General features: G+C 42.3%; 1 protein-coding gene across 2 annotated transcripts in view; it reads left to right on the forward strand.

Moving 5' to 3' along the window:
* Positions 1-16,729, forward strand: part of LOC120458304 — a 29,176-nt gene extending 12,447 nt beyond the window's left edge. For both annotated transcript variants that reach the window (XM_039645904.2, XM_039645905.2), the window contains 4 exons: positions 6,153-6,319; positions 11,635-11,771; positions 13,795-13,971; positions 14,335-16,729. In XM_039645904.2, the coding sequence (XP_039501838.1) occupies positions 6,153-6,319; positions 11,635-11,771; positions 13,795-13,971; positions 14,335-14,447 (594 nt within the window). In that variant the 3' untranslated portion in view covers positions 14,448-16,729. The remainder of the gene's footprint in view (positions 1-6,152; positions 6,320-11,634; positions 11,772-13,794; positions 13,972-14,334) is intronic.
* Positions 16,730-17,449: the final 720 nt, after the last annotated feature.

A 17,449-nucleotide genomic window follows, 5' to 3' on the forward strand; every position in this document is an offset into this window, starting at 1 on the left:
GTGCATGGTCGCCTTTCCGCAAATGAAGGCAAGCACTAATGTATCCCGACTCAAATACACCAATTTAATTCGCAGTAAAATCATGCTATTAGGCACAAACTAATACAGCCAAGTTGCTTGTAATTTTTCAAAGTGTAGTGGCGCAGCTTCCGCGGTAGAATAATAATAGGATTGAGTGGAAAACAAGTTTATGGCGTGCATGTGAAGAAAGTTAGTTAAAAGCAGACCACCCACTGCACTACCAGCTGATGGAAATTATTGAAAGGATTGCATTAAGGGAAAGTGGGCGGATTTGGTGGGCGCGTGGTGGGTGGTGCTCTTGACCATACACAAAAGTTCTCTAGCAGCTAAATGAAAAATGTTTTTTGTGCAAAATTCGGGGGAAGTCGGCCGGAGTGGCAGCGAAAAGGAAAATGTGAAACACGTTTATTGCCATTCATTATATTCTCGCGAGCTGTTGCGCAAAGTAATGAAGTACGTTTATACGAAGCAGCTCTCCTTTCACAGGACACGCACAGAGCCACGCCCACCCAAACTACGCCCCCAGCACTGCAAAAAAAATTCCAGAAACTTGTTCACAATCTAGTGTTTCTACTAGACGATATAGTATATAAACTTGCGCTTGACAAAGCAAGCTACCTTTCTTGTATATTTGAAAGTATTTATTTAAGTATTGATTTAAGCACTTTGTTATGCAATTTTTCTCAGTGTGTCATCATGTTTTCGCTTTTTAAAACACTCGACGAAAGGGGAGAGTGACAAGCGATGATGAGGAAAGCCCGTCAAGTCCCCCCAAGTTTTAGCTCAAGAATAATGGCTCGCCGTCTTGGTCTAGAGTGGAAATAATAATTTCGGGTTTGGCTACTGCAGTTTTTCATGGAGCATGGAACAGGGGGAAATGCGGGAAAAGCGGGGAAAGTGCGTGCCGAAAAAGAACTACAACCAATTTTCATTAAATGAGCACTTCCACACTCTCAACAGCCGCCAATATGTCTTCATTAATTCTGGAATAATGTATGGCATGTTTGCTCAGACATTTAGTCGACCCTGTCATTGGGGCTGCTCTTCTTTCTGTGTGGCTGTCGGTATTTGGGACTAGGAACCGCAGGACCTCAGGACTTCAGGACCTCAATAAAAACTGAAAACTTGTGCTTAACTTTAGCGACGAGCATTTGTCTCTACTGCGTTTGTTTGGGGCTTGTATGTGTGTGTATGTGTGTGGTTTGAAGGCCAAATAAATTTTGGGGCGAAAGTTGCGCAATAAAAAGTCCTGGGCAAACAAAGGATCGTGTTCAAGGTCCTCGGCCAGATTCTACGCCTTGTGTCACACTCAATATGGCCGAAAGGTATCCGTCGATTGTCAGTCGGCTTGATTGATAATGTAAACCGAGCAGCTCAGCACACACTCCGACCATTTGGTCGGTCCTTTCGTCCTTTGGTCCTTTGGTCCTTCTCGTGGCTGCCACCCAACTCAACATTGCCGTAATCGCCAGCCATTGAGACCACTATATGCCCACTGCTCGTCAAGGAGCAAATAAAAGTCCGTCTCGTTCTCGGACGAGCATCTTATCGATTTTGCGGATTACTCGTTTTTGTTATCACTTACGCAAATGACCCGAATAGCCGATGCTATTGCTGCCTAGATGGGAGTTTTCTTTGGAAATGAAAAGGTTGGATTCCCGGCGATATAAAAGGAGAGAAGATGGAACATGTGGCTTTAGGAATTTAAGCAGGATTTTCAATAGATAGCTTTAAAGAATTTATTGGTTTATTTGAAGAGGGTATACAATGATTTAAAATCTTAGTTCAGTTCCTTTTGTAATGGCCAGCAATTGCGAAACCGCAAAGGTGGTGCACGTGATCTAAGCAGAGGCAGGCAGCCCAGTTCAAATTGCTTTCTGTGGCACCAGGAATCGAATTCGGAGGGGTCGTGGGTTGACGTGGGTCAGGGGCTCTCATCACCGTCACTTTCCCGCAGTTATGCTAGTCGCTGCTTGTTCTAGACACTTATTTTCCTTTATTGCTGCTGCTGGCCGAGTGGGACTTTGTGGGTAGCACCAAAGCCCCTGGTTGTGCCACACACACACACTCGTATCCCTCATATCCCCATTCGATATTGGCCGTGTGTGTTGCACATCTGCGGCATTGTTATGTTTTCGATGCTGCCCCCTGTTTTCGCCTGCTGCAAGTTGTTACCAAAGCTGAAGGACACTGCAAAAATTACTAAACTTACTTGTAAACATTTCGTAAAGTAGTGCAAGTAATAGTTCTAAACCAAGGAAAGTGCATTAGTTTAATAAAATGCAATTGGTAAAGATTATAAATATTTCTGCATATATTATTACTGCCCATTTTTTGCTGTGTAAGCCGCTTTGAAAACCCTGTCGGACATTCATACACTGTAACGAACCTTTGTTTGGCCGAGTGGCGAAGCATTGGGGTGCGGGGTTAAAGGTCGACTGTTGAAAGGACAGTTGGCTAGTTGGCTGCTTCCTGCGATTGCCTGCAGCCACCCCCCGCATCCGACCCCCCGCGTCAGTTCGATAGTAATTATTCTACAGTTCAACTTGTTGGTTGAACTGGCTAATGCGTTTTGGCATTGCACTCTGTTAGCTTGGCCCCCGTCCACTCGTAATTGCTCCATGTGGGCGTGGCAGTTGCTGGACATCAACAGATGTGCATGTGAATGTGGAAAGTATAGAAAGTGTGGCAAGTGTAGAAAGCGCATTAGCAGCAGCGCGTTATCAAAGTTTTTGCAGCTTGTGTTGCAAATGGTGCGTGATATTTATTGGCTGTGAGGAGTGCATCTGATGTTTCTGCGAAATGAAAAAGGGGAAATAACTATTATCCTGATTATAACTATTCGCTTTCTTTTGGCATCCTAACAATGTAAGGCTAATATACTATTGTATGGAAACAAGGGCAAAAAGTGTTGCTGAAATTGCACTTTAAACTGTTTTTAAATATGTATAGAGTTTTTGTGCAAAGTACAAAGTGCTGTATGTGGACATTATTTTTTCATTGCCCGCGGCAAACGCATTCCTAAGCTATTCCAAAGCAAACTCTAACACATTGCAACGCCCACACACACTCTTCATTATGAAAACGCTGTCTTTCTTTGTCTTTGTTGGTTTCCCCTCTTTTGTATTGCAATTTTAATTTCCGCTTTCACTTTGTCTAGATTCAGTTTTGCTTGTCGTCTCTCGCTTTTGTGTGTTTGGGTGCTTTCTTTACCCTGTCACCCAACCACCCAACAACCTCCCACAAACCACCCAACACCCACCACCCACAGCACCCATCTTATGCCATCTCTTACCCGCGGGCTTTCTTTGTCTTGTTCTTGGCATTGTGGCATTTGAGTTTTTGCTGATTTACACATTTGGGAAATGAGGAAGGGAATGGTAGTGTGTTTTTTACGGCAACCGCAGCACGTATGTGCACTGCGAAAAACTATATCTGAGTACTATATATCTGAATAGATTATACAGCAAATTTTATAAAGGTTTTGCTCTTAGTTAATTCGTATTATTTTTACTTTCTGACAAAAATACCAACTAAATTTCTTCAGAATTACGTTTACTTTACATTTAGCTGCGGTGCACATAGCACATGGCTTGTGGCACGTAGAATGCGTGCAATTTCTGCTTTCGTTTCCTTTTGCTGCACTAAGCTCCCAGATGTTTTTCAATTTTCCGCCTCAACTGTTGACGCAAAAGTAGTTGAAAGTGGTTTCCAGCAGGAGAATGGAATGAAACAACGTGGCCAGTCCAGTTCCGCATGGATATGCATATTCATATGGAATGTGGAATGTGTGATGATAAGGGGATTCCCCGCACAACTTGTTACTGTTCTACACGCTGCCTCATATGGCGGCACATCTTTTGTGGCACACTTTTTAGCTGGTGGCGCCGTTATGAGGCACTGCTTTCATTACTGACCAAATGGAGCGCCAAGTGCGCCGGGGGAATTGAATACATTGTACATATATCCCAGTCGCATATACGAGTATATGGGTTGCTGTGTGTGGTGTGGTGGCCAGGTAATTTCCGAAATGTGCTCGGGCTTTTTTCGCATTTGTATTATTTGCTGTTTTTGTTGTTGCAAGGGACTTGACTCTGGTTTAGCGCCGCTCTCGGCTGTCCCTTTTCATGCCAGCCCAAGGACCTTTGCCGCAGGACGAAGACGACAGTCGTTTACGTTTGGGATTTGCATGAGCTGCATGAACTTTTGCAATGCCCATCACAAACCCCCTTTACTTTTGCCGGCAGTGAAAGCCCTGCTTTGTCTCTTTATGTCTGCCGAGATTTAAGCGTCATATAAAATTTATGCGTGTGGCTTTTATGAGCTTATACCTGTGCCACACTGGCCGTTGTTTTATGGGCGCCACTGTCCTTGGTGGACAGGTAAAAAAAAAACCAAATAATTAGGTCGCAACGCAGGCGTTACTACGTGGGATGCCCAGTGAGCTGTGTCTTATTTAAGTATTTAATGAATTATTGCATAGTCAAGTCATATGGGGACAAAATGCTGGCACTAACATAAGAAAATTATATTTCAGGCAAATGAGTTTTGTTTATTCACCTTTCTCCCACATTGTGAGATATAATTTCCTTTTGTGCTCTGTTTTCCAATCCTTTCGAAGAGCCTTTTTCCTGAGCAGGCACAATTTGATTTTGTGCTTAAAATTAACCCTGATTCCCCTTCGATTCTGTCTTGTTCCTGTCAATATCACAACTGAAAGGCAAACAAAGCTGGCTACCAAAAACAATGTATCCAATAAAATTGCCGACGAGGAGGGGGCAGCAACAGCTGATGGTGGAAAAGTTTCGGCTAGGACCGAGCCAAGAGGAATGATTACAAAACCATGAACCCGCCCCCTTTGCCACGCCCATTTATTGGGGAAAGTTTTTCAGGGTGAGGGAAGGGAGAAGAGTGCCGCACTCACAGCACTTTCAATAAGCAATTTGGCTAAGTGCCCCGCCCCGCTACGCCTACGCCTCCTTTGGGCCCTGTCTTTGTGGCATTGTCAAGCCGATGCCATCAATATGACTAATCATGCATATATTTCATAAAGCTGCAAATCTTCCGGCCTCCATCCGGATTTCTTCATCGGCACAGTGCTCAACGCACAGCTGTCGTCCCAAATTGAGTCAAGCCACAGAATTCACTTTGCGTTCGCCGGGGGCGTTTCAGACTTTCGGGGATTCGAGGATTATTAAAATTACGCATACGCCGCGTTTTAAATGAAGTGCGCCACCAGATGGAGGAGTGGATTTTCAGTGGTGGGATGGGTGGGTGCTGGTTGCAAAATGAGGTTGCCGGAGTCAACCATTAATATTTAAACGTGCCACTCGCATGCGTGTGTGCGTTGGATTTGCGGCAGTGGTTCGTGTGTGTGTGGGTGCGGGATTTACCCGGGAAATTAAGCTTATGACTGACTGTGGAATTAACTTGGCGACGGCAGGAGAATAAAAACATATCGAAATTGATTTAAAAATAGAGCGGTGAAACAGCAGCTTAAATGTATAAATACAAATCTATATACATTGAAGAATATGTAAACCATCTTGATATTAAAGCCACAGTTAAGCAATTAGAGCATTTTTAAAGAGCACACGATAAAATTAACTTAAGGCCAAGAATGAGGAATTCCGTCAATAATAATTGACTTAACATATTTTCCAGCAACAGCTTGACCCTTCTGGCTTTCCAAAAAACGGGGCTAACCAACCCCAAAGCCATAAAAATGAGCTCGAATAATCCTTTGCATTGCGGGCATTTTAATTTTTATGAGCCTGGTTCCGCCGCAGGCGAAAGTCGATGGCGTCGGCGAAGGAATTAGGTCTCGATTGCTCAACTCATTTGCCGCCTCCATTTTGGCAATGGACCGTAAAACGGCCGGAGCAGTTGCCATTTTATCTGGCCAAGAATTTGCCAGAAATTTCTGATGGGCCAACAAACCGGCTGGGCAAACAAATACATACATATATATTAAGTCCTTAGATGGGCTTGTGCATAAATTAAAATATCAAATGTGCTATGTGCCCGGGCTAATAGAGCTCTCGCATAAATTAGGCATCAGTTGCCACCGATGACGCTGATATGAATCTCTATATCTCATCCATTCCCTCGTCCATTCCGTGTGATTTCAGCTCATCGTGGAGATCAACAGCCATGTGGCGCTATTCCGGGATATGCTGATACACGTTGGCCAGGCCAAGGATTGCCCCGAGCTGCGGGAGAAGATCCGCAAGCTACGTCGCACCTGCGTGGAGGCACTTAAGCACACCGCCCAGATCCTGATGCCCCAAGTCAAGAGGTGAGTTTCCACCAGCACGGCGAGATATCATTTCAGCATTTTACCAAGAAACTTATAAATGTATTTCCTATGAACACAACCATTTTGTCCAGTGTAACCGAGCGAAAGACGCCCAAAGGGATAGATAGCATTAACATAAACATAAACAGCAACGTGTGTGTGACATTTGGGGCAAATCCTTCATGCGGCTGTCCCTTCCTTATGGAAATGTATGCAAATCTAATTGCAGGCAAATTGGAAAGAGAAAAGCGCTTTTGGGTTGGGTTCAGATAACATAAATAACAATTTGTTGGACTCGGATTGAAGGTCCTTGGAATGCTTTCCAAAATGAGTTAGTGGCTGAGTTTGAAATTCAATTTCAAAGTGCTGCATAATTTACCAGCGCACTTCAACTTCCCGATCCCTTCCATTCGAAACGGCAAAAGTTAATAACATTTTTTCGAGCTGCCTCCGGTGCTCAGAGCATATTGGGTAATTTTTATTCATTAAGCCTGATGAAAGGACCTTTGTGCCATTGTTTTTCTCATTTGTTTCGAATAACAACGAGTATAGTAAGGGAAAACTGCACAAATTTGGTTGAAAGCACGCATTGAATGTGGCATGAGCTTCCATCAGTGGGATATGGATTTAATCCGGAGAACCGAGAAAGGCACAAAACTTCAACGTCCCTGTTGACTTTTTCGGGGCCTGTCTGTTTACCGAATTCAATTTATTGATTTATGCCTTCAAAAAGTTTCAAAGGCGAAATCCCTTGTGAATGCCACACATGTGCCATTATCGCACGCCCTCTTTTTGCTTTTTTTAGTGAACATCTTGAGAAGGAATTCGCACACACAATGCCATATTTGTAATTTCAGACATGGGGTATCTGTCAAATTTTTGTTTGCGGGTAGGAACTTTTTAAGCACACCACGCTGCCATATGACAATGTGATTTATTATCGAGCAGAAGCTTTAAATGTCACTCTGAAGTGAGAAATGTCAATATAACGAGACGAGCATTCGCATCAGCCTTCTGTCCATCCACACTACATATTCGATTGGGGAAAAGTGCGGAAAAATGAGGGAAAAGCGGAACCAGAGACAGTTAAATTAATGATTGCCTGCACTCGGCCAGAGACAAAAAGCAGAAAAGAGCAGCAAAAGGGGGAAGATTTCAATTAATTTCTGCTTTATTGACACAAATGAACGACTCGACGAGCAGTCAGCCTCACATTCTTCGTTTCCTCGCAGTGGCACCGTTTGCAAATAGGCGCACATGGCGTATGAGTGACGACAAAGAATTAGCGCTGCAAAAAAGCCGCCAGCTCGAGGACTCAAAGTTAAATTGAAAGTAAAAGTTCAATAAGGCAAAAAGTATGCTCTCGGAAAATGAACAAAGCAAATGGAGGGCACCCCCGTGAGGTGGGGGAAAAACTTCAGTGGAAACTTGGCAATGACAGAGCCAAACTTTGTGACAATATTTCGATGTTTGTTGCTGTTTTATGTTTTGTAAACACATGCATGACCCATGTGAGACAGCCAAAGTCACAACAACTCGATGGTACTGTTCCATTTCCCATAAAGAGGAGAAAGTAAAGAAAAAAGCTAGGACGCCAATGGGAAAATAAATACTTTAAGTTGGCTGTTTTGCCGTAAGGAGTATGTCGAGTCTACTTGCAAATAAACCAAAAATGGAAAAGTTTTAGTTATTGTATAGCTTAAAATAAAGCAAGCAAAGCTTGGATTAAATTAGGCTATCTTTCTAAGCGCTTTGTGAAATGTTTTTGCATTATTTTTATGTTAGATCACCGCAAACTAAACATTCATAATAGCAACTCAAATATGGCCCTCGAACTTGGCTTTTAGAACAAATACATTTACCATTTAGCCCCAACTTTTGTGGTTTGGCTGGCCAAACAAGACGACAAAGTTGCGATACCTTGTGGCCACCCAAGGCAATGAAATGCCATTTCCCTGCGAAAAGGGGAGAGCTGAGAAAAATCAGCTCAGACCTATGAGACTACCTTGGAATAGACACTCTGGCAGGCGTTTTCCCAAGTCATGCCTATTCTCATTTTCATTTTCATTCCCAGTCACATTTCCACCTCCATTCCCATTTGGACTAAGATTCTCAGATGGCGGCAGCACTTTGCCAACTGCCTTGAGTGACTGATAGTTGTTTGCCTGTTTGTTTGTCCAACTCGCACTTATACATGTCCTGAAGATACACTCGAAAAAACGCAATGCCAAGGCGGTAATCAGCTGTAACTGAGAATTTATATTCTACCTTCTGCCAAAGTGGTAAACCCTTTTCTTAGATTTACCCAAGCAGTTCTTGAGTTTATTAGTATTTTATCGCAGTGTATCTTATATAGCACATGTATATCCTTGGAGGCGACGTTCGGTCCATTTCGCCGTGTTTGCGTTTGTGTTCATGTTATCTATCCATCTGTCTATTTGCCTGCGCTTACTTCGCATTTGTTCTGCTGTTTGCCTTGTAGTTATGTGTGCAGTTGTTTGTTGTTGCTAAATTACTGGCGCTGCCTTTGTTTTAGCTGCTCGGTTCCTCCTGTTTTGACAGCCAAGTGAGTCAACACAGTCCTCGGGGGCAGGACCACGTCCCACTCCACGCTATCCATCCTTATATTCCAGCCATCGTGCTGCCTTAAACGCATTTCCGCTGCAAATATTACTCGGACTGCTGCCTGCCACATCCTTCGTGCTTCGCTGCTGCACGGAAAACACAATCCGACAATTGCCCAGAGAGGCCGCAGGGTGAACATAACACAAGGATTCCCACCTCCGGGGACGTCCCCATCAAAGCCAAAGCCAAAGCCAAAGCCAAAGCCGAAGCCAATCTCATAGACGTCGTCAATGGCGTTGTCTGCGGCTGTGTCGGAAATGTTATGTTTCCTGCAACTGGCACTGCCACAGTGGAAAAGAGTTCATAATATATTTCAAAAATGTATTTATTACTTGTAAAGAATTTTGTTTATTTTGAGCTATCTTTTTGATCTTATTTATCTAGAGAAACCTTTTTAAACTCAGTAAAAAAGGTTATTTTTATGACTTGATGTAATATTACCAATATCCTTTGGCATTCCATAGTCCTGGCAGTGCTGCATTGTTTTATTGTCGCTGTCGGCTACTTCGTTCATTATTTCGACACTTGATGCCGGCTTTCCTCGTCGGTTGGCCAACTCGGGAACTCGGAGGAAGCTTCTGTGTTCTGCGGTCATGTTTGTGAAAATGACAGCAAATTATGGAGGACGGGTAGCAGTGGGTAGAGTTACACAATTAGGGAGAGCTCGTCACGTAGCGGCAGGCATTTTAAGGAATCCTGCCTCGTAAAGTGTGGCAATTTTAACAGCTCCATACAGCTGCAGTTAATAACTTCGATTGGACAGCGCGTTTTATGAGGGCCAGTCCCTTTAGCATTTTGGTTCAATTTTCTGCGCTGAATTTCCTTTGGTCTAGCGGGGAAATAAAAAATACTCCACTGTTATTTGCAATAAATGAATATAACGTCGGAGCTGTAATCAAGACCAACTGCTGACAATGGTTTGCCCATTTTTTCTTCACTTGCCCTTCGCTTTTGCTTATTTTTTTCTTTTTTTTTTTGCTGTGCTCTCGGATGCTTTGCAGATTTTGTTTCTTTGCTCCAAACTTATTATTGCCATTTTCTGGGTGTGGTGCTGGCGAACTGGCGAAAATGACCCACGTTAATGTCCGCGCTCCACAATCCAGGAGAGATGGAATGATGGGATAATCGGAGGAGGGAGGTCATTAAAACAGTGCCCTTTGCCATTTACAACTTGCAGTTTTTCAAGCAAATCGCTTAGCATTAATTTGATTACGATTTGAGGCATTAAAGTCGCCCTCCACTCTTCGTGATTTGCGGCATAAATGCTGATGTGTGATAGTAAAATATTAATGGGGTATTTCGAGAGGTCATAACCGGATGATTATGAATTTAGCATGCTGGCGAATTTGTATACGTTAATTGGGGATTTCGCCATTTGTTCAGTTGCTAAAATGCTAATATTTGTAGAATTTTCTTACTTAAACGTAATTTATAATATATTTATGGTATGGATAATCTTTAGGTGATCAGAAACACCAGCTTTCAAGCCTACATTTTCCTTTGCTCTCCCATCAAATAACTTTTGCGTGGGTAAGGAGCCAAAATCTAAATCACTTTATGCTAAATCCTCTTTGCACCCAAACTCCGCTTTAGATTCACCTTGGGGAAGATTAATTCGCAATTTATTTGCTTTAATGCCAGTCGTGGGGTGAAATCAGAAGACATGGCAACACTTTCCTGGATTTGGCTCCCCTGTGAAAACATATTTTTCATTTCCAGCTCCGTAGAGTTTGGGCAATGCAAAAGCAATTTACAAATTGAATTTATTCCTGTGTAGCTGCAAATATGTTTATGGCAATTTATGTTCGTGCCCCACTCCGTAAATTCGCCCACTTTTGCCTTCATAATTGCCCCAACTGTGTGCCTCGTACTGCTAAAACTGAAATTAATGTCAACTAAGCAGCAATTTGCGTATCCACTGTAAATTCTGAGTGTTTTCTAAATGAATTATGCCGCAGCGAATGCTGCAGAGCGGTTTCTGGAATTATATAACATTTTGAAATGCTAATTTCGTTGAATTAAAATGTCGTTGTGCTGCTGATCGTGGAATTAGAATTTAATTCCCCACCTTAATTTGCAGAGTTGAACCTCTAGAAAATTTCAGTTGAGTGCACACAGGTAGCAACTTTTACAGTTCGTTGAAAATGGAATACATTAAACTTATAAATCAAAAACGTTTTTATCTGGTTATTGTCTTACATATTTTATATCGAACTGCTGTCAATGCCAATACTTTTTTGCACATAAGAGTTATTTTTCCAACAATGGGAAATTGTGAACGCCGTGGCCTGATAAAAAATATGCCACATGGTTTCCATAGAAAAACCAATTGTTACATCGACGGGCACAGCTGAACTCAGATAAAACCATCTAGGATGGAATTTAAAAGTTGCCGGAAATGAATTAGTTTGTCGCCAGTTTACGACCCACACTCTCGACCCAAAGAAATGTCATAAAATCATATAAATTTCATTTCACAATTTCCGCATGCAATTTGGCGTGCCACAAATGCGGGCCATACCGACTGCGGCATGCCACTCCAGTTCCATATTCCATATTCCATATTCCACTCGGAAATCGGAAATCTGAACTCAGAGCTCGGTGCTCGGTGTTCGGTGTTCGGAATTCGATGCTCACATTACCTTGCACGGCACCCATTGTTTTAACCCTTCCATTTCTGCTTTTTGCAGCGCCATGGCCGATGGCATCCTCACCGACAACCCGCACTTGGTGCTCCTGTTCTACATGGCCCAGTTGTTCCTACGTGAACTTGTGAAAAGCTATCGCCTCATACAAGTCGTGCCAATGGATATGTCCGGCTATTATGGTAAGTTTAATTCAACACCACCAACGCACAGTGGCAACTGCAAGCATGTTTCAGCTGTCGCCATTTCGATTTCGGGTCATTGCGACTTTGCAGTCGCCAGCAAATGTCAATTTCAGCGAAGGACTTTGCTTTTGGGTGCCATAATTTGTATAAAGTGTGGGAAATCAGTTCTATGGCAGTGCATGGTCGTTGTGGTGCTTCAATTATAGTTATTCGAGCTTAACATGTTTAAACTCTAAGTAAGCAGGGAACTGGTGGATTTATTTGGGTTTACAAGCATAGAATTTTCATGAGCATTCAAGCTTGGCTGCCTTTACTTCATACTTGATCTCCCTGGCATTACATTAAATGACCTCACTCCTGAACTATTTGCCTGCATTCCGAGTTGGATCTAACGAGGGTGTCGTTTCTTTGACATTGCCATTCAGGGCAGCGGCAGCAGTCAGTCAGTGCACGTTCAACAATTGTTTGGCATACTGAGGAGTCGGGCATACTGCAGCTGCGATTCAGGATCTGTGTGTGTCCTGGCTGTGATTGCCATTCTTTAGTCGTGTTTAATGTGCACGTGCGAGCGCAGAAATATGCAGAGCCAAACTTCGAACTGATTTGTCGCCAGAGTGACCATGGGAAATGCCAGCGAATACAAATGGCAACGCAAATGCCAAATGCCAATTGCTGATCATAAATTTTTAAATTACCACCAACCAACACAGCGCACTGGTAATGCCATTGGCACTGGTACTGGCACTAGCACTGGTTTCTCACTGTCAACACGACGGCAAATTTGGCCGGAATGGGTGGTAAATATTTACCAAAGCCACAGTGCCAGAGTTTCTGGCTCTGGGCCTCTCTGGATGCAGTAAATTTACAACGCACCCGCGCCCAACCGTGGGAACAAACAAATATCTGCAGTGCCATGAAAATGCCATCAGCGCAGAATAAGCAATAAAAAATGCAACAATTTAAAACGTTTTTCTTGCGTGGTTTTGGGCTGTTATAATTATAAACCAAAATTTGCGCAAAATCGACATGGCAGGGAGATGGTATATACTCGTATGTGGCGATGGGATGACAGCTTTATGTGGTCCTTTAATTATTGCCCTGCCAGCGAATTGGCATTTCTTTGCAGGGTTTTGGCCGAAAATGTGTTCATTGCCTGGACTATGCAATAGCATACAAGTGGAAAGAAAACCTTTGCTCAATCTAAGCCAGAACTTAAGTTGTACACTTCTTGAAAAGTCATATAAAAACTGTAATTTATATTTACATATATATGTCCGATTAAAAACCAATACACCCTCTAACTCAGCTGATACCCTGCGTCAAAATGGCAAACGATGAATGCTGGTCATGCATTCTCGATGAAATATGAATATTGCGCATACGCCGCATTGGCTGATCGAATAGATTGCAACGCACTGAGGCATGCAGCTCAGCAAGTTTCACTAAGTAATTAATTTGAATGTGTCTGATGAAGATTGATGGCCTGATCGAATATTGATTGCAATCAATCAGAGGGCCAATATCAAAGCGAAGAAGACACTGTTAAACAAATAGATTATAGAAATACGCAAAACTTTCTGACTAGATTGTGAACAGGAGGAGGGTCGAATAATTGACAAAGTTTCCATACGTTTCGAAAAGTACATTATTAAATTTCTGTTCATTAAATTAGGAAACGTTAAAGTCGAAAGTTTATTTCGGTAACAAACGGACATCAGACATCAAAGGGCGTCCCAAAATGAAAAGCGAAAAGCTAATGAAGCAGCAAAAGTACGGAAATAAATAAAAAGCGGGAAATGCAAACGTCAAAGGAAAATGTTTGCGTACAAATGAATGAAACAAATAAATGCGGCTTCCGCTCTCTGCGGCCAAGTCAAACAACATGGTTGGTTTTATTGCTATTCCAGCTAAAATGTTCTGCCCTGAGCTTGACCCACTGCAACTTGGCTCATCACTTGGCTCCGATTTATTCCCTGGCTTCTATATTTATATGGTTATTTCGTTATTTTACCACTTTCAGAGAACCGAGCGGGGCCCTCGAACCTGGGCAATGTCATCAGCCAGATATTGTTGTGCAAACAGTTCACGCCCGACTTCAACGAGGAGGAATTGTGCAGCATCACCAAGGATTCGCAGGACATCGCCGTGCTCCTGGCCGAGATGCAGGAGTACATGCCGCAGCACGAGGCGTACTTGGGTGAGTGCTCCAACTGCGCATGCTCCCAGACTTTCGAGCTCCCAGTGGCTCCTAGTGGTCCGTGTACTTCAGTGCCGTGCACTTTGGTATTTGGCCAAGGCCTGTCGAGCAAACAAAAATGTGTAGCATACAAAAAAGGGCAAAGCTGCGCACAAAATATGGACAGGCCATTACGGCTGCAGTGGCTTATTGCCAGGCTAGTGCTGAAATATGTGAGAAGATCGTAGGAAAACTAACTGAAAATTCCATTCTGATTCAAGCTTAAATTCCAGTCTATCTCTTTGTTATTCTCACATGTTTATTCTTCCGCCGGAACCATTAATTAATCAGCCAACTGTTTGCTCTTCCATGTGCTGTTTGCAGAACGCAACGCGGCGCTGGACACAACTGGACCTTGGCAGGCCAAGCGGCGCCAGAACTACATCTGCAAGAACATGAGCCTGCTCTGCTGCGTCTCCAGGCCGAACTATCTCTGAGAGCAGGCGGATGGTGTGTAGTCCGATGCGGACTAGGAGCAGCCAGGATGCGAGTCAGTCACCACCTTACTCAACCACTCTACTTATATCAATTACTAGCGCCTAAGCTGAGCCTGCATACCCGTAGAGAAAATTATAGATCCTAAGCCGAGGAACGGAACACTCAATTAGCATTGTAAATTAATCAAAGGTCGACAGAGACATGTGTATAATCAAAGTTAATTATGCTGCATAAACAATATTAATGTACAACCAATCACACAATACGGTTATGGTGTGTACGCCATAGGTACACCGATACACAGTGGAGTGCAGCCAGTTAAGACTTTTTAGGCCATTAAAATGTAGTCACTGTATAGACCCGAGCAAAAACCACACACATACATTATCCGGAAATGGAAATGGAAAATGGGGTTACACACCTGGAGTTAACACTAAGATTAGACAGAGGCTGGGCCGAGGATTTGATGATGAGGTGATGGGAGCAAATGGCAGTTTAGAGGTAGTTGATAACGATGTAGCCTTCGTAGTTAAGTTAAAAGCCTGGCCAGGCAAGTGCTAAACAGAAGCAATAACAAACGTGTTACTCAAAACAGAAATCTATGTATGTACAAGTATATCTAACCAATTAGAAATGTAATTGAAATGTCTCTAGGTTTCCGTTTGTTCATTTCACGGTTTTCACAGAGAACTCTGCACAGTACCTAAAAACACAGCAACGTGTGACCAATGAAAACACAATTGAACCAGATCAATCTGTTTAAAAAACAAGGTTCAATAACAAATCAATATTCCATTCTCCAATGATAATAATAAATTCTGTGAATGTGTGGGGGCAGCAAAGAATTTCAATCAGCCAACCAATAAATATTCCTTTCAGCAAAAAGGATTAATTTCAAATACTTGTTAGAACTAAACACAATCAATGTTTCTTTATTCAGCATGAAATAGATGAGACCAACAATGTAGAAATTTAATTATTTAAGAACACACTACTACTTCCTGCCATTTATAGCCTTTGTTTGCCACTAAAGCCTTGCAAAATAGCAATTGCTGGCAAATAAATTTATATTCACCGCCAAAATGAATAATTATGAGCTCATTGTGTTTTTGTTTCCATCGAAATCGCATTAAAATTGCACAGTGCTCAATTTTACAAATTGAATATGCTTTTAAGCAGCCGCAGCCCAGCATATGGAAAATTTATAGTTTGGTTTTTTTAAAGGGCAAAAACAACATTTCAATGGACTGCATTTCTCATTTGGAGTGCACAAACCTTTGGCCATTTATTATTATTACAACGTGCCGCATATTTAATGGCAATTAATTGAACATTATTTGTGGAGCAATTTAAATGGCAGGGAGTGAGCAGAATTTGTTGAACAATGTAAATCAATTTGTTTTGCCAACAAGTGAGTGCTGATCAACTATGTTTGGGCACTCAGCAATTGTTGAAACGCTGAAATGACAATGAAAATGTAAAAACTCTGTGCGAACTTCGAATGCCCGAAACACAATGGTTCAAGTAGCTGGCAAATATTTGTACATACTTGGAACCCAATAGAATAAAATAAGTATATAACAGATTTATCTCTCATTACTAACGAATTACAGTACGGATTATTTGGTAATTTTATTTACTTATTCGATTCTAGGCATAAATCAAACACCAAACAAATTTACACGTCTTTGGCGAAGATAGTTCTTAAATAGAATGTTTATAGTATTGATAATTATTTACCTGTATATGAATGTATATTGCTTAGATCGTTTAATAGGTATTCCATCAAGAAGCCGTGATTGTTATATGATATTCATATAAGAATTATCTGAATGTATTTACTAAATGTTTGTTCATGTTGTTCGAAACCAAATGCCACTGAGAAGTAACTCAAAAACTCACACACTAGCAACAAGAAACTAATACCGAAAACCGAAACTAATTACCAAACTGGGGTACCAATCAAATATGAATAAAGCTATTTTTAGAGAAACTAAACTCAAGTTCTGCTTTCATTTCCCCTCCCTGAAAGGCTTTAAGCCTTGAAAAACGACCATGAGCGTTAAATTGCGGACCAACGTGTAACTCTGAATTTATTACACTTCATAAAAGAGCGATTAATGTTTATAGATGTGATTTTATCACGAACACCCGAGCCACGATATATATGTATGGAGCTACACATAAAGATGGAAGATGCCTGCGGACTGAATCCTCGAAGGGTTGCTACCCTGCAAAAGTAAAGTCGCTTAACGAGTTAAAATTGTATAAATTATGAATTATTAATGAACTTATTATAGTTGGCAGGGTACTTAAAGCGCTTTCACATAATTATGCTCATGTGTTTTATTTACTTAATGTATTGTTTAGCAATGGATGTTGAGTAGTTCACATATTCTTATCCTTATACCCAATAAACAGTCAGTTTGGCTTAAAGCACTTTAGGAGGTGCCACTCTACGTGCCAAGATGTTGAGACCCAGCCAACGTGTTCGACAATAGATGCGTCTTAATCAATCTTAGCCCGATGCCAAGTGGCAGAATGGCAGCATCACGAGGACCCTGTCATCGTGTTTATTTTAAACGCACTGTTTGGCAGGGAGAAAGACCCGGCTTATCTTTGGGTTAGCGGTACGAACTTGGCCCAAAACTTGCAGCCACGACACGGGCCCAATGCAAATTGCATGGTCACGTAGGTTCGGCGTCGAGGACTCTATGCAAATTAGTTGCAAAGTTACGGCAGCGATTGCCTTTTGATGTGTGGAAGCCAAGTGAAGTGGGGGGCTTGGGGATCCAAAGCCTTTTGCGAGTACGTGCCGTTTTCCAAAATGCTTCATTTACCGCAGTCACACACACTCTCGCACTCACGCACTGCTCGCATATAGGCACACCTTGCTCGATGGCATTGGCTGTGGTTTTCGTCCTGTTTTCCCACTCCATCTCTTCTCCTCTTCCCCCGAAAAGCGGCCGAAGCGGGCTTATCCTTCTGCCAGACGTGAGGT

This window comes from Drosophila santomea, chromosome 2L (genome assembly GCF_016746245.2).
Source record: "Drosophila santomea strain STO CAGO 1482 chromosome 2L, Prin_Dsan_1.1, whole genome shotgun sequence".
NCBI lineage: Eukaryota > Metazoa > Arthropoda > Insecta > Diptera > Drosophilidae > Drosophila > Drosophila santomea.